The 27,476-nt window shown below is 44.1% G+C and overlaps 1 protein-coding gene across 1 annotated transcript; it reads left to right on the top strand.

Annotated features, from left to right (window-relative positions):
• The first annotated feature begins 104 nt into the window (after positions 1 to 104).
• Fastkd1 (FAST kinase domains 1) lies at positions 105 to 26,945 on the top strand. Its single transcript, XM_032902534.1, is given in 13 exon segments — positions 105 to 1,474; positions 1,863 to 1,931; positions 4,852 to 4,977; positions 5,406 to 5,804; positions 7,668 to 7,778; positions 9,061 to 9,192; positions 10,691 to 11,190; positions 18,595 to 18,732; positions 19,093 to 19,224; positions 19,723 to 19,836; positions 22,488 to 22,620; positions 24,249 to 24,363; positions 26,800 to 26,945. Coding segments are annotated over 13 exon segments (2,400 nt in total). The 5' UTR covers positions 105 to 1,139; the 3' UTR covers positions 26,896 to 26,945.
• The last annotated feature ends 531 nt before the right edge of the window (positions 26,946 to 27,476 follow it).

The raw sequence follows: 27,476 nt of genomic DNA, 5'->3' as shown, positions 1-27,476 counted from the left end.
CCAATCACTAAGAACGCTTCAGTCCGTGAGAAAGAAACTACCAAGCCCAGAATTCCTCGCGCGCCTATGGCCCACCCATGCCTCTCGCGATGCCTTCTGGAACATGTAGTGCGCGCTTCCTTGGTGCACGCCGCCCTGGGACCGCTTTTCCTTCCGCACTGGGACATGCTCCGTTACCGGGAGAAGTTTCTCCAGGAAAGGCTAAATACCCTTGGACGCTACTGGTGAGCGAGAGACACCAGCTTACCGCTGCTGCTGCCAGGCCTCGGATGATCCCTGCCTTCTGAGCCGTCCAGAGCAGCCCCGTAGGCCGTAGCGGGCGTGGGATGGACTCGCCGGTTGGTCAGTGGCTCTGCCTTCCGTAGCCCGCAGGGTTCCGCCCGGGACGCGCGGTTTAGTTTAGTAGCTGCGGTCTCCTTACCTGTTTGGGTTCTCAGCAGCGCAGAGCACCGGTGCCATCTAGGCCAGTGGAGGCCAGTTCTCCCGCTGGCCAGGTGCTCGGGATACCAGTCATCTGTGAACCGTGGGGCTGTGCGACACTCAAGCCAGCTTACCACACTTCCAACTGTGTCACACTCCCAAGGCGGCTCCTTTAGTCACAAGGTTTCCCCAAGGTCACCTTTTTGTAATTCTCATAGATTGAGCTACAGGATGAGACATATCTCCACAAACAAGCAAGCAGATACTTTTAAAAATAAACAAATCAATTTTGATTTTGTTTTCTAATGCCGCTTTTGTGGTCAGAGTTGAAAAGAAACATTTTAAAATTAGGTTCAGGAAGAGACTCTTCCCCCGAGTCCCCGGATGTTTTATTTCGGATCAAGCTGGTTCAGACCAAGAACAGTTTGTAGTTCAAACAAAAAGAAACATCCTCGTTACTTGAAATTTGAATTTGGGGGATCAATTTGATAGTAATGAGACAAGAGTAACCAAGGCTAACCAGTTGTTTTACAGATTCTATTGGAATGGATTTAGAGCTGCCGAGATGGAAACAAAACACGTGAATGAAGGCCAGTTTTTATACTGTCACAGTACATCTGACTTCTAGCACAGATGATCTCTCTCTTTTTTAAACCAAAGAAAAATTGTGCTAAGAAAGGAAAAGAAATCTCTATTTTGGAGACCTGTCCGTTATAAACATGTTCCGTCTACGAGGCGTCTCTCTACTCTCTTGGAGAGCGTTTCCGTTCCGCCCCTTCAGTTGTGAGTCATTAATTGTTCAGATGCAGAACTGTGCAGATGAAGAACAAGTGTTTGATCTTATTGAGAGAAATAAGGCCACGCTCTCAGAACAGCAAGTGGGCTGTGCATTTAACGTACTTTGGCAGTTTCAGAAGCAGAAGACCATCTTGGAGAAAAATGTTGAGCGCGTTAGAAACCATCCTCAGTTTCTTAGTCTTTGCAGTGTTACGACCCATCACATCCCAGCAATGAATGATGTCACCCTGGTGGATGTGTTATACAGCATAAAACAGTAAGTTGCTTCTCAGTTTTATGGAAAGAATTATAATTTATATTTTAATTTTTTAAAAGAACCCTTTAAAAATGGAAAAGCCATTCTTCCAGGAGATAGTTTTTTCTGATAATGTTATATTTTAAGGATATTTTGAAAGCTGTTCTTTGATACTAACTAGTGGTACAGTTTTGAAAATTAGGAATGTAGAAATGGCTAGCTTCCTGTACATGAGGCTGGTTGATTATGGAATGTTGGTGGGCTAAAGGTAACAAGAATATGATAGGTAAGTCGTTACTCTTCAGATTAATGCCGGGTAGCAAGCCGAAGTTCTGTCTTTGTTGATCTGTTTGCAGTCTCTTGGCTTTGATGAGTAAGAGGTGTTTTTTTTCCCTTGTTTTTTATTGAGGTTTGCAGTTGAATCCCATCACCCACTAATTGAGGCCCTGGTCACAGAAGCGTGGCGAAGACTGGAAAGGCAAGTGCTCGGGGCTTGTCATAGAGGAGCAGGGCATTCTGTGGGAGACTATATGGAATATAGGAAAAGAATGAAACTTTACAGGGAAAAAAGTGTACTGGGCCCCGGGCATGTAGCTCAGTCTGCAGAATGTGTGCTTGCCTACAAGAGGCCCAGGATTCCATCCCTAGCCCTGCATCAGAATTCAGGATCATCCTTGGCTTTGAGGCATCTTTGAGGCTTGACTGGGATACATGAGACCCTGTGTCAAAAGAAAAAAAAGTTTTTAGTTTGAGGGTTTGTTGTTTGTTTCGTTTACCCTGAGACAGACCTTCCCGGAACAGGCTGGCTTCAAAGGCGTTTGAGGTCATGCCTAGCCTCTTTTTTTTTTTTTTTAAAGATTTATTTATTTAATGTATGTAAGTACACTGTTGATCCCTTCAGACACACCAGAAGAGGGCACTGTACCCCATTACAGATGGTTGTGAGCCACCATGTGGTTGCTGGGAATAGAGCTCAGGACCTCTGGAAGAGCAGTCAGTGCTCTTAACCTCTGAGCCATCTCTCCAGCCCATGCCTGGCCTCTTTGAGGAAGGTTTTTAATTGTGTCCAGAGTGGTGTTTACTTGGTAAAAAAGGGCAGGTATTTCAGGAGTCCTCCCTTTCACTCAGCAGAATTCAGTATACTTTTCCACATGCATATTAATAAAATGGAACCCTGGTGTCACAGGCATTCATGAACGATGTGCTTTGACTCTTGAAGAGTTCAGAAGATTCTGATTGACATAAAACAAACAAACAAACAAGCAAGCTTAAATATCGGGGTTGAAAAGGTAGCCTGGCAGGAGATTCCTAGCACCCACATGGTAGGTCACAGATTGCTATCTGTTACGCCAGTTCCTGAGAAGCTTCCTCGGGCTTCCACAGTCAAAACTACTACACTCATACTGCACAGTCATACTACAGACAAAACACCCAAACGCACGGAATAAATAAGTGTGAACAACAACAGCAACAGAATATCCCTAGATTGCAGGGCTATGGAAGAATCGAAAGGAAAGACAGCAATTGGGTGGAATGGGGGGGGGGGATGTCTGACACTGTTGAACGTGCCTGGTTTCCCACCACTTGGTTTCTGTGAGTGGGCAGTGACCACAGATTATAGTCAGCCTCAAATTGAGCTTCCTAAAGAAAGCAAGCATCTACGCCAGTATCTGTCCCTGCTAAATGGTCCCTTTCCATCTTTGCTTGTTTTATATTGCTCTCAATACATTTGACTTTACTGAGAAAGGCAAAGAAAAGGAAGTAAGCTTCAGGTTCAGTGCTGTCGGATACATTCCCATTGTCTGAGTTTTTCAGGCAAATGGATGGAACTAGAAATTATACTGAGCGAGGTAACTCAGACCCAAAAGGATGTGCATGGTATGTACTCACTAATAAGTGGGTATTAGCCAGAAAAGTACAGACTACCCAGGACACAGCCCACAGGACTCAAGAAGGTTAACGAGCAGAAGGGCCCAAATGAGGATGCCTCAATCCCACTTGGGAGGAAGAAGAAAGCAATCATGGTGGTTGGGGGAGGAAGGAAGGAGGGAGGGAAGGAGGGAGGGACAGAGGGAGGGACAGACGGACGGACCTGGATTGTCCACAGTTTTGGTTATTATGTGTTGTGCTGCTATGAATTTCCTTATGCTGAAAAGTATGTTTTTTTTTGTTTTATATTTTAAAATTTATTTGTATGTGTGTTGGGTAGGAGGATATGTGCACGTGTGTGCAGGTGCCTGCAGAGGCCAGAGGAGGGTATTGGATCCCCTGGAGCTGGAGTTAACAGCTTGTCGGGAGCCACCTGATGTGAATGCTGGAAAGCCAAGTTGGATTCCCTGGAAGAGCAGTATATATCACTGACCTATCTCTCATGCTTTTAGTAAACAAAACAAACACGGCTACACATTAAAGCCTAGTCACGGAGAATGTAGCTTAATGTTAGCATGCTTGCCAAAGTGTGGAAAAGCCCCGGGGTTTGCTCTGCAGAACTCACAAAACAGAAAAGAAAGGGAAAGAAAAACATCAAAACATTTAACACTCCTTTTCTGTCTTGCCATTCACTCAAAGAGACTGGATCCTTTTTCCTATGCTTAAATTCTAAAAATTTTCATAGAACTTTTATTTGCTAATATGCAAATGAGTCAGCATTCCATGGCTCCTAAAAAAGTTAACAAGTAAAACTAAAGTAGTTTCGAGTGATTCTCTTTTAAATCTTTCTAATGTACTGGACTTTAAAAGTATCGTTGTTGGGGTTGGGGATTTAGCTCAGCGGTAGCCCTGGGTTCGGTCCCCAGCTCTGAAAAAAAGAAAAAAGAAAAAGAAAAAAAAAAAGTATCGTAGTTTGGTACCTTTATAATAATAATCAACTCCTCTTGGAAAATTTGATTTTTTTAAATATAGTGTTTGTATTCTTCAAGAATCTCATACAGTGTGTTTTAAGCATATTCAAAATATACCCTTCAGGGCTGGAGAGATGGCTCAGTGATTAAGAGCACTCTTAAGACTGCTCTTCTATAGGTCCTGAGTTCAAATCCCAGCAACCACGTGGTGGCTCACAACCATTTGTAATGAGATCTGATGCCCTCTTCTGGTTTGTCTGAAGATAGCTACAGTGTACTTAAATATAATAAATAAACAAATCTTTAAAAAAAAATACTCCTCGAAACATACCCCTCACTCCTCTCAAATGTGTATACCACATCTGTTCTTCTTTATTTTTTTGTAATGTTGAGGCTCAGCCCAAACTCGGGGCCTTGCCTGCACATGCTGGGCACATGCTGGGCACATGCTGGTTTTCTTGTGTGAGTACTGCGTTAGCATTTTTGTTGCTTTTATTTCACAACCGAATCATGTGTTCTTATCGGCACTAATGATCTCACTTGCATTTCTTTCAATAGGTTCGATATTAATGTGCTGTCAATATTTTCTACTTGCCTGGCCGATCAGCACTTGTATTTTAGTCCATTAATGGGAAAAATAGCTGACATTGTGAATAGGAAACTGGAAACCATACAGGACTTAAGGTACCTCTGGTTGGGAGCGTTGTGTGGGCATGCAGGTGCGGACTTTGGGTGCAGATAGAGACCTGTCAGTCATCATTGTAAATGCATCCCTTGTGAGCTCATCATCCCCATCTGTAAAACAGCGATGGCAAAAGCTGCTTGGTACTGAGCTCTCTGAAGCATCTCAGGTTTTTAACTTACCAAGTTTGCCTGCCATGTCCCCAGCCATCTCTCATGTCTTCGCAAGTAGCAGCAGAAGACATGATATTCCCGGGTCAGAGCCAGACGACTGTTTCTCACGGTGGTAGGGGAAAAAATGAATAAATGGGTGAGACAATTTATGGCATAAAACAATATGCTTGCCACTTTCTTGCCATATCTAGTTATTTAATTTAGAATTGACCATTTTCGTTAGTGATCTCAAGATGCGTATCTTTTTCCTCCTTCAGGGCCTTGTCTGTCTTGATGGTCAGCATTTCTTCTTTAATATCTCCGTGCTTTCAAGAACGACTGCTGACCAGAGCAGAACTTCTTTTCGACACTGTAGATTCTTCCAAGGTCAATATTGCAAGGAGGATACTACTGTTCCTTCGGAATGTCAAGCACAGTCACTACCCACTGTTAGAGAGGTGCAATCAGGTGTTCATCAGAAATGTGAGCCATCTTGACTTGGAGTCCATCAGTCGAATCCTTAGTCTGTATCAGTCTCTACAGTTCCACAGCTTTGAATTTATCGAGGTGGCTCGAGGGAGGCTGGCTGAGCTGAGCCTCCCTTCTGACCATCCCGAAAGCTTCGTCAGACTGTTTGCTGCGCTGGGGCCGGTGGCCAGGCCTGAGATAAGGAAACAGTAAGCTCACTTTACAGTGCTTGGCTTCTCATGCTGGAGTCTTCACATCCCCGGCTCTGCTGTGCAAGGGGAAATTACCCATGACCCTCTGTTCTTTGATTCTTCTGACTTTCAGTTGCCTTTCCAACCTTTAGACTACTGTGTCCCAACAGTGGACCAAGATCAAAGATGAGGCGGCGCCTCAGTATTTCGGTTAGTCCTTCCTAGGTTTGCACAGAAGCATAAGACTCGTGACCCAGCAGAAGAGATTAGGCTATTTAGGGCATAGCAGTCTAAACAGTGCATCATGGTACACCATTACTTCACCATATTCACCATCATGGTGCACCATTACCTCATTTATATTCATCATCATGGTGCACCATTACTTCACCATATTCACTATCATGGTGCACCATTACCTCATTTATATTCACCATCATGGTGCACCATTACTTCATCCTATTCACCATCATGCTGCACCATTACTTTATCATATTCACTGTGAAAGTCCCCAGGTTGCTTTTGGCCATGATGTTTTATCACCAAAACCCTAACTAAGGCAATGTTAATGTAACATGTGTTATAAATACATATTCCAGTTCTGGAACAAATAGTTTATTATTAGAAATGATTTTACCAAAAGAATATACCTGGGTATATTGAAATAGAAAACTATTAGCAGTAATTAAAAAAAAAAAATAAGGAAGCATAAGAAAATACTTCTTTGGGTGTAGTGGTGCCTGACTGTGAGTTTGAGGCCACCCTGGCTTATAGAGGGAGTCCCATGCCAGCCAGGGCTGCAAAACAGGACACACACACACACACACACACACACACACACACACACACACACACCATCAAACAAAACAGAAGCACTTAGATGTGTGCTTCTAAGTGCCCTCCAGCACCAGGCTTGAGTGAGTTTGAGCTGACTCATCTCTTAAGAATTTCTGTTTTCATAGGACATTGGTTTAGATACACATATTTGGAATACTTAGTTGGGTTTGTTGTTGTTGTTGTTGTTGTGCTATGAGGTGAACCTAGGGTCTTCCACATACTGGACAAGCATTCTTACCTATTTCCTTTTTTTTTTTTTTTTTTTTTTCTTTTTTTTGGAGCTGGGGACTGAACCCAGGGCCTTTTGCTTGCTAGGCAAGCGCTCTACCACTGAGCTAAATCCCCAACCCCACCTATTTACTTTTTATGTGGAGACAATTTCACTAAGTTGCTCTGACAAATCTTGAACACTTGAACTTCTGTTTCAGCCTCCCAAATATCTGGAGTATAGATCTCTGCGTGGCATTTGGTTGGGTGTGATATACATAGGAATATTTATGATACTTTGGTCGGTATCCTTAAAACATGGAGATATTGGTAGAAGATGAGTAAGACACTGAATTCATACACAAATATCATTAGATTCTCCCTGCCCAGGTCTGAGGCTAGAGTTTTGCAGTGCATAAGATTCCCCTACTCAGCATAAGTACATGGAATGTTTCAGAATTATAGGAGTCTTTTAAGATATTTTTAATTGTATATGTCTGTGGGTATTAGCATGTGGGAATGCAGCACCTTCAGTGTCCTGTAGCATCGTAACTCCCTAGAGCTGGAGGTACAGGTGGTTGTGAACCTCCTGAAACGGGTGCTGGGAGCCAAGCTTGAGTCTTCTGCAAGAGGAGTACACACGCTTACCTGCTGAGCCATTTCCCTAGCCCAGTAATCCGTAGATACGTGTGATGAGCTCTTTCCCTTAGGCAGGACTTCCAAGACCTCCATAGAAGAGGGATTTGTAGTTTTCTATTGGGTATCCCCAAAACTGCTCATTAAAACAAACTGAAAGCTAGTTCTCTAACGTTAAAAAGTATTTATTTTTGCTTCTAGGCTTAAATCAACTCTACTGCTGCTGTCAGAGGAGCTGAGCAGCCAGCAAGCGCTGACCGTGTTGGGAGCAATGGAAGACATGGAGAGCAGAGACTCACACTTGATTAAAAAGTACTTTCCTCAAGTTGCTGGTGCTAAGTTTAGTTGTCACTCATAAGAATCTTTTCTTCTTTTTCTGACAGGAATACCAGTGTTTGAGTGTTTTGAAGTAATAAGGAATGACTGCTTAAGACATTGCTATGTTCCCGTTGGGGATTTCAGAGCAGGGACAGGGTTGTTGACAGTGGTTTTTTCTTTCCTTTACTGCTGCCGTTAGACTGGAGCAGAGCGCCACAGTGCATAGAGCAAGGGCTCTGTGTCTCCAGAAGCTTCCATGGGGACTCATCTCACTGTCGCCTGTAATGTCATAGCTTATTGGTAACATGAGATTTAAGAAGGAAAGAAAACCCGTTCAAATTGCATATGTTTAATTTTTCTTTATCATATGTCTCTTTAGTGACAGCTCCTCTGTTTCATTCCTCATCACTTTTCAGTCCTCCTCCTCCTCTTCCTCTTCCTCCTCCTCCCCTCCTCTTCTTCCTCCTCTTCCTCCTCCTCTTCCTCCTCCTCCTTCCTCCTCCTCTTCCTCCTCCTCCTCCCTCCTCCTCCTCCTCCTCCTCCTCCTCCTCTCCCTCCTCCTCCTCCTCCTCCTCCTCCTCTTCCTCCCTCTTCCCCCCTCCTTCCTCCCCCTCCTCCTCCCTCCTCATCCTCCTCCCTCATCCTTATCCTCCTCCTCTCTCATGAAGGCCAGAAGATTATATAAGAAAATGAGATTAGTGTTGCTAATTGTTAATAACTCAGATAAAACTGTTCTTGGCAGCAGGGTGTGAAATTTGATGCCTGCTCTGTGAGGTGTTCTCTCTCTCTCTCTCTCTCTCTCTCTCTCTCTCTCTCTCTCTCTCTCTCTCTCGTAGAGCTATGGTCTTTTAAAAAATACTATGTAAAAGAATGATATGTTGACTGTTTGACTTGCATATATGTATTTGTGTCATGTGCATGCCTGGTGCTGGCCGAGGCCAGAAGTCGTTGGATCCCCTGAAACTAGAGATCCAGATCACTGTGAGCCACCATGTGGGCGCTGGGAACCGAACCCAGGTCTTACTAAACAGCCAGTGCTCTTAACTGCTGAGTGACCTTCCTACTCCTACAGCTGTGCTTTCCTCCCCTTTTTTAATTTACTCTTCCTGATTGTTCTTTATTTTAGTCATTTATGTTTCCATGAACCTCCTGAGAGAGTTCTGTAAAAACAGAAAATGAGGTCATTTACCGATCCCCAACATAGAGTGTGGCGTGGTCTGTCTAGCAGCTGCTTAACAAGTAAGCGAATGGCTTGTTTAGAATGTGTTCTTTTCAGGATCGTCTCTGTCCTATACAAACATTTGGATAACTGTAAATCAGTAGAGCTATTGAAGATAATACAAGCGCTGACGTTTCTACACTTCCAAAGTAAGGAGCTTTTTATGAAACTCAGAGAAGTACTTCTCAGGTAAGATTTAAGTATTTAAAAAATAAAGGGTTAAATTAACATTTCATTTCAGAATCTATCCATGTAGCTGGAATTTTCTGGATAAAACCGAATGGCTTATTACTGAATTCCTAAGGTCTGGGTTATACCTCGCATGCTGTTGTAGCATATGTGAACCCTGAGTGTGATCTCCACTAAACAACTAAACAAACATATAGCAGTAATGTTAATAAAAGAGCATTTTTTCATACAGTTTTTCATTTACATTAGTAAACATTACCTTATTTTCTCTGGATATGTAACACTGTGCTCTAATTTGGAAGTTACACAGTTTTCCATTAATTTGACTGGGCTAACATAAAATATTACTAACTTCAATGTCTAAGTTTACTAATAGCGAATGAGATTGTCTTCACCAATGACTAACCTGGAGTATTATGTTTATTTTATTTTATTTTTTTTTTCCAAGCAATCAATCAGTGTGTATGTGTGTGTGTGTGTGTGTGTGTGTGTGTGTGTGTGTGTGTGTGTGTGTGTGTGTTCTTTGTTTTGTTCTTTGTTCTTTCTGGATAGGATTTCAGAACTCCAAAAACCACAAATAATAGAATTATAGCAACCCAGTTTTGAATTTTAATGTGATTGGATCATTTCTTCTTTACTTCCAAACATACAAGTGCCTTAAAGTGGCCAGTTCTTTTTTTTTTTTTTTTTTTTAGCTGGGGACCGAACCCAGGGCCTTGCCCTTGCTAGGCAAGCCCTCTACCGCTGGGCTAAATCCCCAACCAAGTGGCCAGTTCTTAATTTGTTGTTTAACAATTACTGTTCTTGAAGTGGGGCACATACCTTTAATCCCAGCACTCAGGAGGTAGAGGCAGGTGGATCTCTTGTGAGTTCGAGGCCAGCCTGGTCTACAAAGCAAGTTCTAGGACAGCCAGGGCTCTACAAAGAAACCCTGTCTCAAGAAACAAAAATGAAATGAAAGAGAGTGAGGTTGGGTGTTTGCCTATCTGTCTGTCTCCCAGTGAGTATGTGTGTCTGTCTGCCAGTGACTTAAGGATGTATGTCCTGTGCACATAACTAAGAAGGGAATTGAACTGGTGGTATTGAGGATCCTCCATGCCAGGGACTAAAGGTCACAGCAGCTCCTGATGGTTATGCAGTCACAGAGCTCAGACTCTCCCCTGCATCAGCACTGGGCACTGTTCTGATGCTGACCCCTTCTTCCCTTGATGGTGTTTTGTTTGTTTGTTTGTGTGTTTGTGTGTGTGGTTCTTTTTTGTTTTTGTTTGCATAAAAATGTTTGGAGGATGATTATGTCACCTTTGCCTTTTCTTAGTGACCCCTTGAGACCTGTCCCCTGTGAATAAGTCTTAAATGAAGTGGCTTTCTAAAGCCACCTCACCTGTCAAGAGCAGTTGTGTAACACTATTTTACTCCATGTACTTTGGGTGCTTTTTGTTGTTGCTGGTGTGTTGATTATGTTCTTTGTTTCTTTCCTCCTTTTTCCTCTACATGGTAGTCGTTTGGAAGCTGGTGTCACACCCAGCGAGGTTTCCGTTCTGGTCTCTGCTATCTCCATGCTTCCATATCCTCACCTCAACGAAACAGCCATGTCCCGAATTGAGACAGTTTTACCACAGTGCGACTTCAGGGAACTGAGTGATTTGGTAGTGTGTCTCATGCGCTGGATTCAGAATGATCACGTGTGCTCGGCCAGCACTGCTGGGAAGCAACTGGACCTCCTTCAACAACTGGATCACTGGGGCCATCGCCGGCTGCAGCAGAGCACCAGCTTGGATCTACTGTGGGAGGAGCTTAAGTCTGTGAAGGGAGAGTGGCTTCATGAGTCCTTGGTTGAAGAATCAATCACCGCTTTGCAGCGCTTTATGGATGAGATCGATCACAGCAATGTCGCCAAGATCGCATCTTTCCTTTCCAAAACTAACTACCTCAGCACTCCGCTGCTCGACAGGATAGCTTCGGTGGTCGTTGAGAAGATTGAGAAGGTGAAACTTAAATGCTAGCTACTACTTTTACACCACAGTCAGCTTCTAGAAACATACTTTTTATAATTATAGATACTTAATTACTTTCCAAACTTAGATTACGGCGTGAAGCTTAAAAAGTCACCTCTGACTTCCAGTTCATCAGTTTGTTCTGTCTTTAAAACCACTTTGGATCAGGGTGGGCATGACGTCACACTTATAACCTCGGCATTTAGGAGGCTGAAGCAGGAGGATTGCCAGGAGTTTAACGTCAGAGTGAACAGACACAGAGACCCTGTCTCAAACAAAACAAACCAGAGTGGCTGCTTTCATCCCTTAGCCACCGATCTGGAGAGATGAGTGGTCCACCTTTAGCCCCTCAGCCCTTACCGATCAGAAATCAGGGTTTGGTTTGGTTTGGTTTTTGAGACAGGATCTCATTATGTAGCCCTGGCTAACCTGGAACCCACTATAGACCAAGCTCACCTTGAACTCACAGAGACCTTCCTGCCTCTGCCTCCTAGTGCTGGGATTAAAGGCATATGCCACTATGCCCAGCTAAGATCAGAAGTCAGATTTATTGATTAATTTTCTTTGAGGCAACATTTTTCTGGGTAACAGCCCCGGATATCCTAGAACTCACTCTGTTGACCAGACTGGCCTTGAACTCAAAATGCTCTATCTGCCTCTGCCTCTGCCTCTACCTCTGCCTCTGCCTCTGCCTCTCTGCCTCTGTCTCTCTGTCTCTGCTCTGCCTCTCTGCCTCTCTGTCTCTGCCTCTCTGCCTCTGCCTCTCTCTGCTCTCTGCCTCTCTGCCTCTCTGCCTCTGCCTCTGCCTCTCTGCCTCTCTGCCTCTGCCTCTGCCTCTTCCTCTGCCCTGCTCCCTCTGCCTCTCTCTGCCCCTGCCCCTGCCCCTGCCCCTGCCCCTGCCCCTGCCCCTGCCCCCCCCCAAGTCCTGGTATTAAAGATGTGTGCCACTTCTGCCTGCCTTTAAAATTTGTAGCCCAGGCTGGCCTCAGACTTGTGGTCTTCCTGCTTCCTTCTTCCAAATCCTGCCATCTGCCATCACAACTGCCATTTTTTAATTAGCCTCTATTTGCTGCCAACTGATTTTTTTTTTTTTTTTTTTTTTTTTTTTTTTTTCCAGCGCTGGGGACCGAACCCAGGGCCTTGCTCTTGCTTGGCAAGCGCTCTACCACTGAGCTAAATCCCAGCCCTAAACAACTGATTTTTAATTTTCTTTTTTTCTATAATCCTGGGTATCACCGTTATAGGCCTGACAAGATGGATTAGTAAGTAAATGGATTTGCCTCTCCAAGGATGCAAGTCTGACGGACCCGAGTCTTTTCTTCAGAATCCTTGTAAACACGGGAGGAGAGAACCAGCTGCAGAAAGCTGTTCTCTGACTTACACATTCAGATGTGACACACACTCACTGCACCTCTCTCTCTCTCTCTCTCTCTCTCTCTCTCTCTCTCTCTCTCACACACACACACACACACACACACATACACACACCCCTGAAATCAGTGCCCTGAGTTGTCAGTGTATGTCTAGTCTGATATTACTTCAGAAAAGCTCCTTTATGGATCATATGAGAAAATGTTTCTTACAAAATGACTGTGGTATATATATTAGGATGAGGTCTTTATTTAGAAACTAGTATTTTCCACAACTGAACAAGATGTCTCACCTGCTTAGCTTTGTGCCAGGCAGGTGCTTAGATGAGCGGTGTGTAAGCTCCTGAGACAGTGAAGTGGGCATAGTCCAGCAGAAGGGTGCTTAGACACATGTGCCCTTAGGTCCAATCCCCAGTGCTGCCAGGCCTCAGAGCTCACACTCATGATCCTAGTAACCGACCTTGGGTTTGAGGCCAGCTTGGTCTGTAGGGTGAGACCCTGACTCAAACGTATTAAATGAAAAGAATATATGGAGGGAAAAGTGCTGACGGCTCTCCCGTGCTAGTTGGCTATGAAATGATGCTATTCTGATCCGGACACTGATGGTATGGAAATAACGGGCTGTTTCCTGTTCATTTTCAGTGAGTGATGGAGCCTAGAACAGGCCTTTACACCTAGCAGAATTAAGTCGTAGATTGGCTGACTTTTTTTTTTTTTAATATACTAGCATTTTTATGGTTACTAATAGTCACAAATTTAAATTATTGTAGGATGCAAAAGTTAGTAAGCGGTACATCTGTGCTTTCATTATAGGTGTGTTAGACTTTATCTAAAACGATAGGTTAAAGTTAATTTTGCTGAAGCCTATATTAAATTTTGTTTCATTTATACAGATCCATCCCTTTTCAGTCCTTGCTATTATTCTTCCATTCAGCATTTTGAACACATGATCCACCTCAAAGGATGAATTTTTTGAGTGTCCAGTGAGGACAAACTTAGGTAGGTAAAAGCGCTTTGACAATATAACCACTGAAATCAGTAGATTCTTATTGTAAATTGTCAAGAGCTGTCTAGTGACCTTCGATATTATTCAAAAAGCTGAAGTTCTGCTCTACTGTCTGTGATGGTGTGCTACACTACTGACTGTGACGATGTGCTGCTCTACTCTCTGTGATGGTGTGCTGCTCTATATATATGTGATGGTGTGCTGCTCTATGTCTAGAAACTGGCTGTGATTTGCTGCACTGTCTGAACAAGATGTCTCACTGTCTGGCTGTTTGGTGTGCTACTCTACTGACTGTGATGGTGTGCTGCTCTACTGTCTGTGATGGTGTGCTGCTCTACTGTCTGTGAGGGTGTGCTGCTCTACTGTCTGTGATGGTGTGCTGCTCTACTGACTGACGGTGTGCTGCTCTACTGACTGATGGTGTGCTGCTCTACTGTCTGTGGTGGTGTGCTGCTCTACTGTCTGTCTGTGATGGTGTGCTTCTTGAGTGTTTGTGATGGAGTGCTGCTTCTCTACTGTCTGTGATGGTGTGCTGCTCTACTGTCTGTCTGTGATGGTGTGCTTCTCTACTGTCTGTGAGGGTGTGCTGCTCTACTGTCTGTGAGGGTGTGCTGTCTACTGTCTGTGATGGTGTGCTGCTCTACTGTCTGTGAGGGTGTGCTGCTCTACTGTCTGTGAGGGTGTGGTGCTCTACTGTCTGTGAGGGTGTGTTTCTCTACTGTCTGTGAGGGTGGGCTGCTCTACTGTCTGTCTGTGATGCTGTGCTGCTCTACTGTCTGTGATGGTGTGCTACACTACTGACTGTGACGATGTGCTGCTCTACTCTCTGTGATGGTGTGCTGCTCTACTGTCTGTGATGGTGTGCTGCTCTACTGTCTGTGATGGTGTGCTGCTCTACTGTCTGTGAGGGTGTGCTGCTCTACTGTCTGTGAGGGTGTGCTGCTCTACTGTCTGTGATGGTGTGCTCTACTGTCTGTGATGGTGTGCTGCTCTACTGTCTGTGATGGTGTGCTGCTGTACTGTCTGTGATGGTGTGCTGCTCTACTGTCTGTGAAAGTGTGCTGCTGTACTGTCTGGCTGTGATGGTATGCTGCTCTGCTGTCTGTGATGGTGTGCTGCTGTACTGTCTGGCTGTGATGGTGTGCTGCTCTGCTGTCTGTGATGGTGTGCTGCTGTACTGTCTGGCTGTGATGGTGTGCTGCTCTACTGTCTGTGATGGTGTGTTTCTATTTGTGACAGATCCATGCCTTTGACATGTGTGCTGCTCTACTTCTCTGTCTGTGAGGGTGTTTTCTACTGTCTGGCTATGATGGTGTGCTGCACTATTGTCTGTGAGGGTATGCTGCTCTACTATCTGTCTGTGATGGTGTGCTGCTCTACTGTCTGTGATGGTGTGCTGCTCTACTGTCTGTGAGGGTGTGCTGCTCTACTGTCTGATGGTGTGCTGCTCTACTGACTGTGATGGTGTGCTGCTCTATGTCTGTGAGGGTGTGCTGCTCTGCTGTCTGGCTGTGATGGTGTGCTTCTCTACTGTCTGTGATGGTGTGCTGCTCTACTGTCTGGCTGTGATGGTGTGCTTCTCTACTGTCTGTGATGGTGTGCTGCTCTACTGTCTGTGAGGGTGTGCTGCTCTACTGTCTGTGGTGGTGTGCTGCTCTACTGACTGACTGTGAGGGTGTGCAGATCTACTGTGTCTGTGAGGGTGTGCTGCTCTACTGTCTGGCTATGATGGTGTGCTGCACTATTGTCTGTGAGGGTGTGCTGCTCTACTGTCTGTCTGTGATGGTGTGCTGCTCTACTGTCTGGCTGTGATGGTGTGCTGCTCTACTGACTGTGATGGTGTGCTGCTGTACTGACTGTGATGGTGTGCTGTTGTACTGACTGTGATGGTGTGCTGCTCTACTGACTGTGATGGTGTGCTTTTGAAATGCCAGCACTTGGTGAGGCAGAAAGTTGATGGCTTGGTACCAGCTTGGGCTATGGGGAGAGTTCAGGTCTGCCTTGGAGGGACATCTGTCTGTCATCTATCTCTCTATCCAGCGACTTCCCTACCTATTATGTCCTGAAAGAACCTGTCTCAAAAGAAGAAAAGTATCCATTTCTGAGACTTTTTAAATAGGAAAATGTCAGACTTTTGTAAGAATTGAACAATGAACATCAATATATTCAGCGTGGATTTGATAACGTTAATATTTGGTCATACTTACTTTATCTCTCTTGCTTACCCCATCCCCCTGCGCCCCATTTCCAAGGATATTTTACCGTATTACTAAAGCTTACACCTCCCCAGAAGGATGACACTCCCTTGTGTCAGCACACACTGCTAGCACACTAAGAAACTCCAATAGTCCCTGAATACCTAAGAGTCCAGTGTTTAACGTCTCCTAGATTGCACCCCTAATAACCACTGTAATCGTCACTCATTGCTTCTGGTGGCTATGTGCTTCATCTCTTGTAATCTGGAATACCACCTCCACACACCAGGGGAAAGACTGTGTTTTTTCCCTTTTTGTTTTTAAGGTTTTCAAAAACCTATTATAATTGAAGGGACAAACATCTGTGTATATCCCCAGTCTAGCTTGAGCCCTGTCGTTCATTGCCTCTGATGAACCTCTGAATTATCCATTCCTTATGCTTCAGGGAAAGGGGACATTCTCCCTTGTAACCATCATGCCAACACTATAACCATGATAATGAGCAGTGCCATGTACTACTTAGGCCGCTATCAAGTTTTCCCATCTCTTACCAGATGTTCCTCATACAGGGAGGTTAGTCTGTAGCTCAGACTAGAGTCGTATATATGTGCTCGTGCAGTGTGTGTGTGTGAGTATGTGTGTGTGAGTGTACACACACTGTGTGTACGTGTTCTAGTGTGAGTGGTAGAGGACAGTCTCAGGTGTTGGTCCCTGGCTTTGCTCTTGTTGAGGTCTTTTGTTTGTCGCTGTGTGGTCCTGGTTGGTTGACCCAGGAGCTTCCCCGTGTGCTCTTGTTCTGCCTCCCATTTCTCCAGCTTCATGTGGTTCTGAGCATCCGAACTCAGGTTCTCAGACTTGCTTGGGAAGCTCTGCCTTGACCCACTGTGACAGCTCAGCCCCTCTACTTCATTTTTCTGTGGCATCGTCAGCACTGAACCTAGAGCTCACTGATGGGGCTAGCTCGGCTGGTTGGGCGAGCTGCTGGGACCTTCTGTCTCCAGCCCTGGTACTAGGTTACCGGTGTGTGTGGCCATGCCAACTTCTTATGTGAGTTCCGGTGCATTGGACTCAGGTCTTCATGCTTTGTGAAGCCGATCCCAGGCCCTGGCCTTGAAGTCTTGACCCTGTGTGCAGCTTCCTTAGTGCTTGAGTGATGAGCCTTATTTTTTTTTTTAAATGAACTTTGTTTAATTTTACCTTCCATTTCTTCTTTTGTTTTAAAATAATAAAGTGGCTGTTTTATTGAAGAAATGTTATATTACAGATTGTCTGGTTACTAGTGGCAGCTGTGTTACACATTGTCTGCAAAAAGGACCTTGTTGTGTATACTGCATACAATATTTTATAGTTTAGATCCATTTAAAATTTTTTTTGAAATGTTATGTGTATGAATGTTTTGTCTACATATATGTCTGTGTACCACTTACATGCCTGGTCCCCATGGGGGCCAGAAGAGAGCATTAGGTCCTCTGGAACTGGTGTTAACAGATGGTTATGAGCTGCCATGCGGGTGCTGGGAATCAAAGTAGGATCCTCTAGAGCAGTGTTTCTTAACCTTCCTAATGCTGCAACACAGTTACTCATGTGTGGTGACCCCAATCGTAACATTTTCACTGCTACTTCATAACTATAATTTTCCTACTGTTATGAATTATAATGTAAATATCGTGTTTTCCTATGGTCTTAGGAGACCCCTGTGAAAGAGCATTCGACCCCAAAGGGGTTGAGACCCACAGTTTAAGAATTGTGTGTGTGCCTGTGTGCGTGTGTGTGTGTGTGTGTGTGTGTGTGTGTGTGTGTGTGTGTGTGTGTGTCTGTTTTATACAGGGTCTCATGTAGTACATATGTAGTACATGGTAGCCTCAAATGTGGTATGTAGCATGTATGTGAGGATAGCCTTGAATACCTGATCCTCCTGTCTTCACCTTTCAAGCACTGAGGTTACATAATGTGTCTAGCTATTTGCCTCATTCATGATTTGTTCTCTTACAAAATAAATATAGCAAAGAAATTCAAACTGAAAGATTTTGTTTGTCTGGTTTTGAAGACAAGGTCTCACATTAGCCCAGACAGACCTGCAACTGTAACGTAGCCAGGCTGGTCTCAAACTTGTATAGTCTTTCTGCCTCAGCGTCCCAAGTGCTGGGATTCTAGCTGTGTGCCACCACACCTGTAAAGGTTTTGGGTTTGTCTTTTCTGTCCTTTATAAGAATTCTCATGCCAGTGGATTATGTTAGTTTGTCCCTTCTCCTATGTAAGAAGACACTCTCAGGCTGGAGAGATGGCTCAGCGGTTATGAGCACTGACTGCTCTTCCAGAGGTCCTGAGTTCAATTCCCAGCAACCACATGGTGGCTCACAACCATCTCTAATAAGATCTGATGCCCTCTTCTGCTGTGTTTGAAGACAGCAATGGTGTATTCACATACATAAAAACAAAAAGTCTTTTTTTTTTTTTTTCCGAAAAAAAAAAAAAAAAAAAAGTCTTTTTTTTTTTTTAAGAATCCCCCCCCCCAGCTTTTTGAGAAAGGGTTTCTCTGTGTAGCCCTGGCTGTCCTGGAACTTGCTCTGTAGATCACAGTGGTCTACAGAGAACTCACAAAGGCCTCCCTGTCACTGCCTCCTGAGTGCTGGGGTTACCATGCCGCGTCAGCAGCACTTTCTTTTGTCTGTCCTTCTTTCTCTGCCCTAAATTACTGTTGACTTGTAATGGTGTAGATTAATTTTGTGTTGATATGATTTGTTTTCTTTTATGTCATTAAAATACTTGACTATATCTAAACAGCTTACCCGTTCATATGTATATGTGAAACATCTGTACATTACAATTTTAAACTTATTTTTTAGGTACATTGGATCCTGGGACATTAGTGTTTCTTGGTTTCTCTATGGCTACACTTGAATATTTTCCAGAAGATCTGCTAAAGAAAATGTTTAACATCGAGTTCCTAGCCAGATTAGATTCCCAGCTTGAAAGTATGTGTCTACATTTTACTTTTGGAATTTATTACGTGCACATTATATACAAGTGTCAGTTGTGTCCATAATGAAGCACTTAAAGGCTAATAGCATTATTTCCTGTTAATAAAAGCATTTTTGATTGACTGGAGGATAGATTGATGATAGAATGCTAGCTTAGCATTTGTTAGGCCCTGAGTGTCATGTTACTAAGCTTATCCACTTAAAACTGTGAAGCGCTTGTGTGCTAATGGAGTGACTTCCTCACGTAAGAGTTGAAGTGTCAGCCAAGAGTGGGGGGTCGTGCTATGAAGAAGTGACTTGTTTCTGCTGGCTCTGGGCTCTCCACATCCATTAATAATGTGTTCTTAATTTTAGTTTTACCTTCAAGTCTCAGTGCAAGGATCCAGTTCCGCCTTATGGAGTTAAATAGAGCCGTCTGCTTGGAGTGCCCCGAGCTGCAGGTCCCGTGGTTTCATGACCGCTTTTGTCAGCGACAGTTTAACAAAGGTTTGAGCTTTCTTTTGGTAAGAGTACAGTTAATTCCAGAACAGATTATTAGGTGATAGACTATTATTAACACTGTAAAGTCTAAATATGTCTAGTTTCCAAGAGGGACGATGGCTTGTTGCATATTTTTGTAAATGGGGTTCATTTTACAGGAGTTTAGCTGGGACACTGGAGCACTGGGTAAGCGCCTGTCTCCTGTTGACCGTAGTGTTCCTCCTCATGGATAGCACTAGGCTCGCACTGTGTCTGTGCACTTCCTCTGTGTGCTTGGGGTTGCTCACGTGGGCGTGCGTGGAGCGCCCAGGCAGCCTTCTAGGGTCAGTTCTCTCCCTCCATTTACCTGGGCTCTGGGGATCCCACCCAGATCCTCAGGGTTGGGAGGTGAGCCCTCTTCTGACCCTGCTGAGTCACTCGCCAGCCCCGAGGCTCCGTGTAAAAATGTCTGTTTTTTACTTTGTCAAATTAGGATGCCTTTTAATTTTTACAAATTTTCCTAAGATACCGGTGTTATGAATGGAGCGCAACAACAGATCTATAAAATGTTAGCAGAGGTCCTGGGAGGACACCGATGTGTAAAGCCTTCGGCTCTTTCACCGTATTACCACACAGTGGGTAAGTTACCTGCAGACATCGGGTCCTTTTGGATCAAATGCACTTTAATGGAGTCTTTAATTAGCTGGAACGTTAGAAAGGTTTACACTTGCCTGTAAAGATTTACTTGTATAATAAGCATTTTATCTGCATGGAGTGCACTAAGTGTAGCCTTAATACTCACGTAGGCCAGAAGAGGGAGCCATATCCCGAGGAGCTGGAGTTACTGATGGTGATGAACCTCACTGGGTGCTGGAGGCCCAACCCAGGTCCTCTGCAGTGGCCTTAAGTGTTCATCTCTGAGCCATCTCTCAAGCCCCAGGTTTATAATTCCTTTCCAAAATTTTAATCATGAAAAATTTCAAACAAAGTAGATTGAAAAAAAAAGAAAAAGAATTCTCAGGTTCATTCCTATGGCCCAGCTTTGATAATCATCAATATTTCTGTTTTTCAGGAAAAAAAAGTTAGTCTTCACAAGAGCTAAGTAAAGCCAGATTTACTAGACATTTCTGAATCTTCAAAAGATTGTCTTACTTGGACATAGCACATGCCTATAATCCCACCTGCCTAGGAGGTTTAAGTGAGCCTGGGTGACAGCAAGACCCTGCCTCAAAAACAAAGAAAACCAAAACACACAGGACTTTGGCGAAAGCGTAGGACATTGCTGCTCTCCTCCAGCTGTTCCCATCCCTGAGTTTTCTTGTTTAGGGGTCACTGTGTCTTGTAAGGTACACACATGAGTTTATCAGCTCCTAAAGGCTCCCCTTAACACCATCAACTGGTGATTAGCTTCCATTGTGTCAGATTTGGATGAGACCATCTTTCCCGGCTTGTCTCTGTGGTTGTTGTTTCTTGATTTTTGGAGACAGGGTTTCTCTGTGTAGCCCTGGCCATCCCAGAACTCACACTGTGGACTTTCTGTTGCTGTCATAAACACCGTGACTGAAAGCAGCTTGGGGAGAAGGTTTATTTCATCTTACAGTGTGTAGTCCCTCATGCAGGAAGTCAGGGCGGCAGCTCTAGGCAGAAGCATGGAGGCGGGAGCTGATGCAGAGGCCACGGAGGATGGGAGGAGGCTGCCCCCAGTGATGCACCGCTTCCAGGAAGGCCTCACTTCCTAAGCATCTTCAAACAGTGCACCTGGGAACCTTACTCAGGCGCCCGAGAGAATGGGGAGCATCTCGTTCAAACCACTACATAGAGTAGCACTGAGGTGTGGCATGTTCCAGTTAGAAGTGAGGCAGGAGGATGTCTTGAGCCTTGGGATTCTTAACCAGCTAAGCAACATAGCAATACCCCATTCTCAGAAACAGAAAGGTAGAATGATTTTAATTTCATCATATTCTATGACCTTCATGGTTGTTTCTTATATATGTTATGATCTATTTGTTCAAGTTGGTATCCAAACATTGCATTCGACTAATTTGCCTTTTTTCTTCAGTTCTATTTTTCTTTTTCTTTTTTTTTAAGATTTATTTGTTTTATGTAAGTACACTGTATACTGTCATTGTCTTCAAACACCAGAAGAGGGCGTCAGATCCCATTACAGATGGTTGTGAGCCACCATGTGGTTGCTGGGAATTGAACTCAGGACCTCTAGAGGAGCAGTCAGTGCCCTTAACCACTGAGCCATCTTTCCAGCCCCTCTATTTTTCTTTTTTAACCTCTTTTAATTTATTTGAACTATTTTCCTCATCTAGACTGTGATTGCACCCCGTGGTACTGTTTAACATGCTCATGTTGTACTTATCTTCCTAGTAAACCAGCAGTTAGAGGTCGATGCTTAATGAATTCGAGCTTTGATTTGTCTTCGGCCACACTGTCTCACAGACGGCTAAAAGTCACCACCCCTAGGGGTGTAGTGCTCTTCAGACCAGTTCACCTGTTAGTTCCCCCTGGACGTTTGCCCTGATGGCTTTAGTAGCCATCACCTGTAGCTCCTTGCCTAAATCTAGGCTTCACAAGGGAGGCCAGAATACCATGCTTCTCCGTGTACCAGCCCTTCCACATTGATTGTTCTGTTTTGTCTAAGAAAAACATCTCTGTGTTAACGTAGTTCCTGTACATGCAGTTCTTTTAGGAAGGCTTGTCTTTGCTTTCACTGGTTTTCAGAGGGGTTGCCTTAGCATGACCAAGAAACAATAAAGTGTTGCTGCTGCTGCTGTGACAGTCTGGCTATCTGCTCCTCAGCTGCTCCTGATCTACCAACCTTCTCCCTCAGCCTCCTAGGTGCCCAGGTGACAGACGTGTCACCGTGCCTGGCTTAAAGCAAAGCTCTTTGGCTTAGATCACTTCTGAGTGTAGCCAGCTGTGCACTGTAGGTTGATGTGTGCTTGGTATTTATTGATTTTCAAAGGAAAGTACCACTGGCTAATACCTTTCAAAACGAGGTGACTAACCAGGGAGCTATATTGCCCTTTGTGCTCTTTGAAGTGCATGTGTGTATGTATACATATTCATGTAAATGTTAAAATTTTGACTGTTAGAGTTTATCTAATTTATACTGTTGATTCTTTTGCCTCTTTTTTTTTTTTTTTTAAAGTATCATTTTAATCCTTTTTTTTTTTTTTCTCTCCATTTTATTAAATTGGGTGCATTTTTTTTTTTTTTCCGAGCTTTGGAAGCGGCTACCACTAAAATCCCCAACCCCTTTTGCCTCTTTTTTAAATCAGATTTTTAATGCATTTTGGATAAACCCCTGCCTTTATGAAAGCCACACAGCGTAACTCCAGGAAAATCCCCAGGAGTACACGGGGATTCAAATACTTCAAGAGCGGAGCCAAGGCTTCCACCAGAAGCTGAGAGGTAATTTGGTTTTATGATAGTTTTGAACCATTATATTCGCATTATACTATGGCTCCTTTCATAAGGGTTGGGGATAGCACCTGCTACACGGACATCCCACACCGTCTGCCCCTATCCTTCTGCCTTGTGATCTTCCTTCGGCTGCCACTGGCCAGCAGTCTGTGTAACTAAGTCATGGCCTTGTTGCCCTTATCCAGGAGGCCATGGTTTTGTTCTTTATTTTTTTTTTTTTCTTTTTAAACACTGCTAAGGCTTTATTTGTACATTCTTTACAGGACGGTTTGGGGCTGTGTCACTGAGTGAAAACCTGTTGTCTCAGGCCTGTTGCTAAAATGTAAATAAATACAAATCAGTCTTACGGGTGACAATCCTTTTGGTCCTATCTTGTTTATAACAGTTTCTACAGCACTGCAGCCTTCAGTGGTGCTGCACCACTCTGCAAAAGATACCTTCAGACTCCTTTCCATCCCCCAAAGCTGCAGCAAATCCTTCCTGCTGCCTCCTCTGAGCCAAAGCAGCCAAAGGTTTAAACGTCTTTGGTTCATAGGTGGCCAGGTCCACAAGCACTTTCCTGTTGAGCTCCACCTGCCTCTTAATTGACAGTGAATGCTGTAATTCGATTAACCCAGAGAGTCCTCAGGTTCCGCTATTTAAGTCTGCGGGACTTTGTACATTTAACGAAGGCTCTGGTCACCACCCTGATGGGCAGCCAGTAGCAGTGATTCTTCCTTACCCTAAAATGCCCTCAGACCACTATTGGCGGGCTCAGGAGTTGCTGGAGCATGCTGGGCATTTTAGGGTTTTCTTCTTTGTATCCGCCCCCTTCTCTACTGGGAGAGCACCCAGCCACTGCCGCATTGCCCCTCTATTCACACATCCTGGTAGACCAGGGCTGTGCTGTTTTGACTTCACAGGTAAATTCTTTACGGAAGAAGCTATTCCATGAGAGTTAGATGTTTTACTCTAATTTCTATAGATGAAAAGGTATGACAGTTACTAATTTCTTCAGTAGAATAAGAATTTGGAGCTGGGTGTGGTGGGTGTCTGTCTTCCAAGCACTGGGGCTAGAAGCAAGCTGATCAGTAGTTCAAAACGAGCTTGTATTAATTACTTCTCTGTTGCTGTGACAAGACACCATGGGCAAGGCTACTTTAGAGAAGGCTTATTGTTCCCGAGGTTCATAAGTATGAAGGCAGGGAGCATGGCAGCAGGCAGATACGGTGACTGGAGCAGCTGAGAGCTCACATCTTGAACCACAGGCAGGATGCAGAGCGAGCAAACTGAGAATGGCACGTGGCTTGTGAAATCTCAAAGCCCAGCCCAAGTGATAGACTTCCTTTGCAGCACCACGCCTCTCCAAGCCTCTCCAAATAGAACCAACAAAAGAGGACCCAGTGTTCAAACTGGAGAAGTGGGAGGAGTGGGGATAATCACTCAAACCAATCACTGGGCTGCTTAATGCTGTGTCTTAGAGAATGAACAGAGTAAAAACCTTGGTGGTGTACTGATGTATAGACATTTACCTATTGCTAGTTTACACAGATATATTCTTTCCCAAAAGACTTATGGCTGCTGGTTACTTAAATTCTCATTTTGATTTTGGAAGTAAATACTTTTATTTTTTGTAGGATTGCTATAGAATTTTTGGATGTAAGAGCCTTTTGTTCAAACATTCTTCACTTAAAAGGAAAATCTGCTATGAAAAAGCGGCATTTGGAAATCTTGGGCTATCGTGTTATTCAGGTATGAACCAGTCACATGATTTAGCCTGTAAAAGGGCATGCTGGGGCGGGTATGGCCAGGTGCATCTGTAATCCCAGTGCTGTGTGGGCAGACTTGCTCCACCAGCCTAGCTCTGGGCTCAGAGAGACCCTGTCTCATGGGAGCAAGAGGGAGTGGAGGGGTCTGGTTGCCCTGCACACATGGGCATGTGTATCTGCGCCCATGTGCATAACACACACACAGTTTTTTAAGGCCTGGTCTACAGGCCTGTAATCCCAGCACTTGTAAGTCTGAGGCAGAAGGGTCTCAAGTTTGAGGCTAGCCTGTGCTACATTGTGAGTTCAAGGCTAGGATCGATGACCTAGGGAGACCTTGTCTCAAACAGTGAAGAGCTGGTGATGGTGGCTCATATGTGAGAGGCAGAGACAGGTGGATCTCTGAGTTTGACACTAGCCTTGTCTATATATTATATTCCAGGCCAGCCAGGGATACACAGTGAGACCTTGTCTCAACAAATACATAAATAAAATAATTTTTTTTTTCGGATCTGGGGACCAAACCCAGGGCCTTGTGTGCTAGGTAAATAAAATAATTTTACAGGTTTGCATGTTTCTTTTTTGCATGTTAGGCATTATGGATAGGGTCTAAAAGGAACAGGCTAGCATCATACGTAGGATAAGTAGTGGGAAATGCCTTGGATGGTGTCATGGAATGGGGAAGAGGAGAGCTGTGAGGCAGATCACGTCTTCTAGGCGGTGGCAGGAGGAACGCCCCACTTGGCTTCTGAGACTTGAGAGGCTGTGCTTCAGAAGGCGCCAGCCTTGCTGGTAAAGTTCATAGGCTGCCCTGTGGTTCATGTAGCTGCTCTATCTATGTTTAAAGATTGATTTTAAAGTTCATTTATGTGTGGGGTTATCTGAGTGTATGTGCATGAGTGCCGGCCTGTGGGGGTGGAGGAGTTGAATCCCTCAGGAGCTGGAGTTCCAGGGTTGCGAGCCTCCTGACGTGGGTGCTGAGGATCTAACTCAGATCCTCTGCGAGAGCCATGTGTGGTCTTAGCCGCTGAGCATCTCCAGCCCACGTATGTATCGTTGAACTTTATGTATAAAGTCACTTGATTTCAAAGAGACACTCAATATAAAAAGCTATTTTCTTCTACATTATTGTACCATTTAAATCTTTTATCACCTTATATTTCTTTAAAGTCGGTAACCAAAGGTATATAGAAAAGCATTTTTTTAAATGAATTGAAATGGTACATTTTCAGCTTTTATTACAAGATGTCAAAAGAAGTTAACAGAAGTGATTTTATTACTGTCTGGGAGAGGCTCTCTGACTGTGTAAACGGGCTAGCCTCTTAAGCATCAAAGCGTGCAAACCTAAGAAATGACATAGCACATTTTTCTCATGCTTATTTAGCGCCTACCTTACTACGCGTATGCGCACAGTGTGCACAGCGTTCACAAATTAGAGCCCAATAGAAATGCTCAAACCCCCTGCCAGTCCAGGGTCTGTGATGAAAGCTGTGGCTTTCTTCTTTCCCTTTTAAAAATGTTAATGTTTTATTTTTATTTTTTATGAGTGAGAGTTCTGCCTATTTATAGGTTTGTGCAGCACACGCATGCTGGGGCCCAGGGAGGTCAGACCAAGGGCAGCGTGTAATACGGATGTTTGTGTGTGTGTCCGTATACCACATGCCTGTCTGATGCCTTACGAGGCCAGAAGACAGCACTGGATCCCCTGGAGCTGGAGTTAGACAGCTGTGAGCCACCACTCGGGTACAGAGACTCAAACCTAGGTGCACTGGGAGAGCAGCCAGTCTTTCAACCTCTACGTCATCTCTATTCCCATCTATCGCTCCATTGTTTTTAAGCGGGAGGGATGTAGTGGGGTTGAGATGTGGTAGCATGCTATAGCCATGCTGGTCTAGAACTCTCTGTTCTAGCCCGTCTGGCCTTCGACTTGTGGCACTCCTCCTGGCTCGGTTTCTGGAGCGCTGGTAGACAGCTGTGAACCACGCCTGCTGCCTTTTCTATTTGGGGGTGGTGAGTCAGAACGCTGATCAGTAACACGCTTTTATTTATAACGTTTCTGGAGACGCGAAGCTCCAGATCGAGGGCCTGGCAGATGTGGTGTCTTTGGAGAGCCTGTGTCTGTGTCTGGACGGTGCCTTCTCCCTGTGTCCACCTTCTTAATGTTTTGGCCCACACGGACACTAAGCAACAGTCATCTACATACTTTAGCTCATCTCCTCAGATCTAATCAGATCATTTCTACATTTTACAGCTGTGTTTACACTTTGTCAATCTCTGAAACTATCGTTGAAAAGCTTTTATCTCCCTCACTAACTCAGTAGGGAGCTCCACCTGATGGTGAGAAAATCAGATTTAAAACACCTTTGAAAGCAACCTTTAGCTGCTGTAAAACTTTTACTCAAATGAGTTACTTACTTCACAGGTCCCCTACTTTGAATGGAACTCCATGGCAATGTCAACGAAGGATACACGGAGAGAATACCTGAGAGAACAGATATTTGGAGCAGGCAGATCATGACTGTAGGTTTTTTTTTCCCTCCATCTTTATTAAATTGGGTATTTCTTATTCTGACTGTAGTTTATATTTAAAATGACTGCGATGAGTTGGAGAGGTGACTCACTGCTCTTCCAGAGGTCCTGAGTTCAATTCCCAGCAACCACATGGTGTCTCAAAACCATCTGTAATGAGATCCAATGCCCTCTTCTGGTGTGTCTGAAGACAGCTACAGTGTACTCATATAAATAAATAAATAAATAAATAAATAAATAAATAAATAAATAAATCTTTTTTTAAAAAAAATAAAATGACTGTGGCAACCACATATGTATTTACTTAAGATGCTTAATTAAACAAGCTAAGGGCACATATTCTGAGGTGGAAAAGCCTGATGTATTTGGGCCTACCAGATACATTGAGATCTATTGTGGTTAAAGCAAATCCAGTAGGAAGTGGGTTGGAAGTGTAGTAAAAGGTCAGAGGTAACAAGTCAACACCATATGACCTCACGGCTCCTCCCAGTAAGACAAGAGGCCATTGTAGAGTTTTGGCAAGGAATACTAAGAATGTATATATTTTATATATTTTAATTTTAATATTTG

The sequence above is a fragment of the Rattus rattus genome, chromosome 5 (genome assembly GCF_011064425.1).
Source record: "Rattus rattus isolate New Zealand chromosome 5, Rrattus_CSIRO_v1, whole genome shotgun sequence".
Taxonomy (NCBI): Eukaryota; Metazoa; Chordata; class Mammalia; order Rodentia; family Muridae; genus Rattus; species Rattus rattus.
The sequence above is the reverse complement of the archived record's forward strand: the minus strand, read 5'-3'. Positions and strand labels throughout refer to the sequence as shown.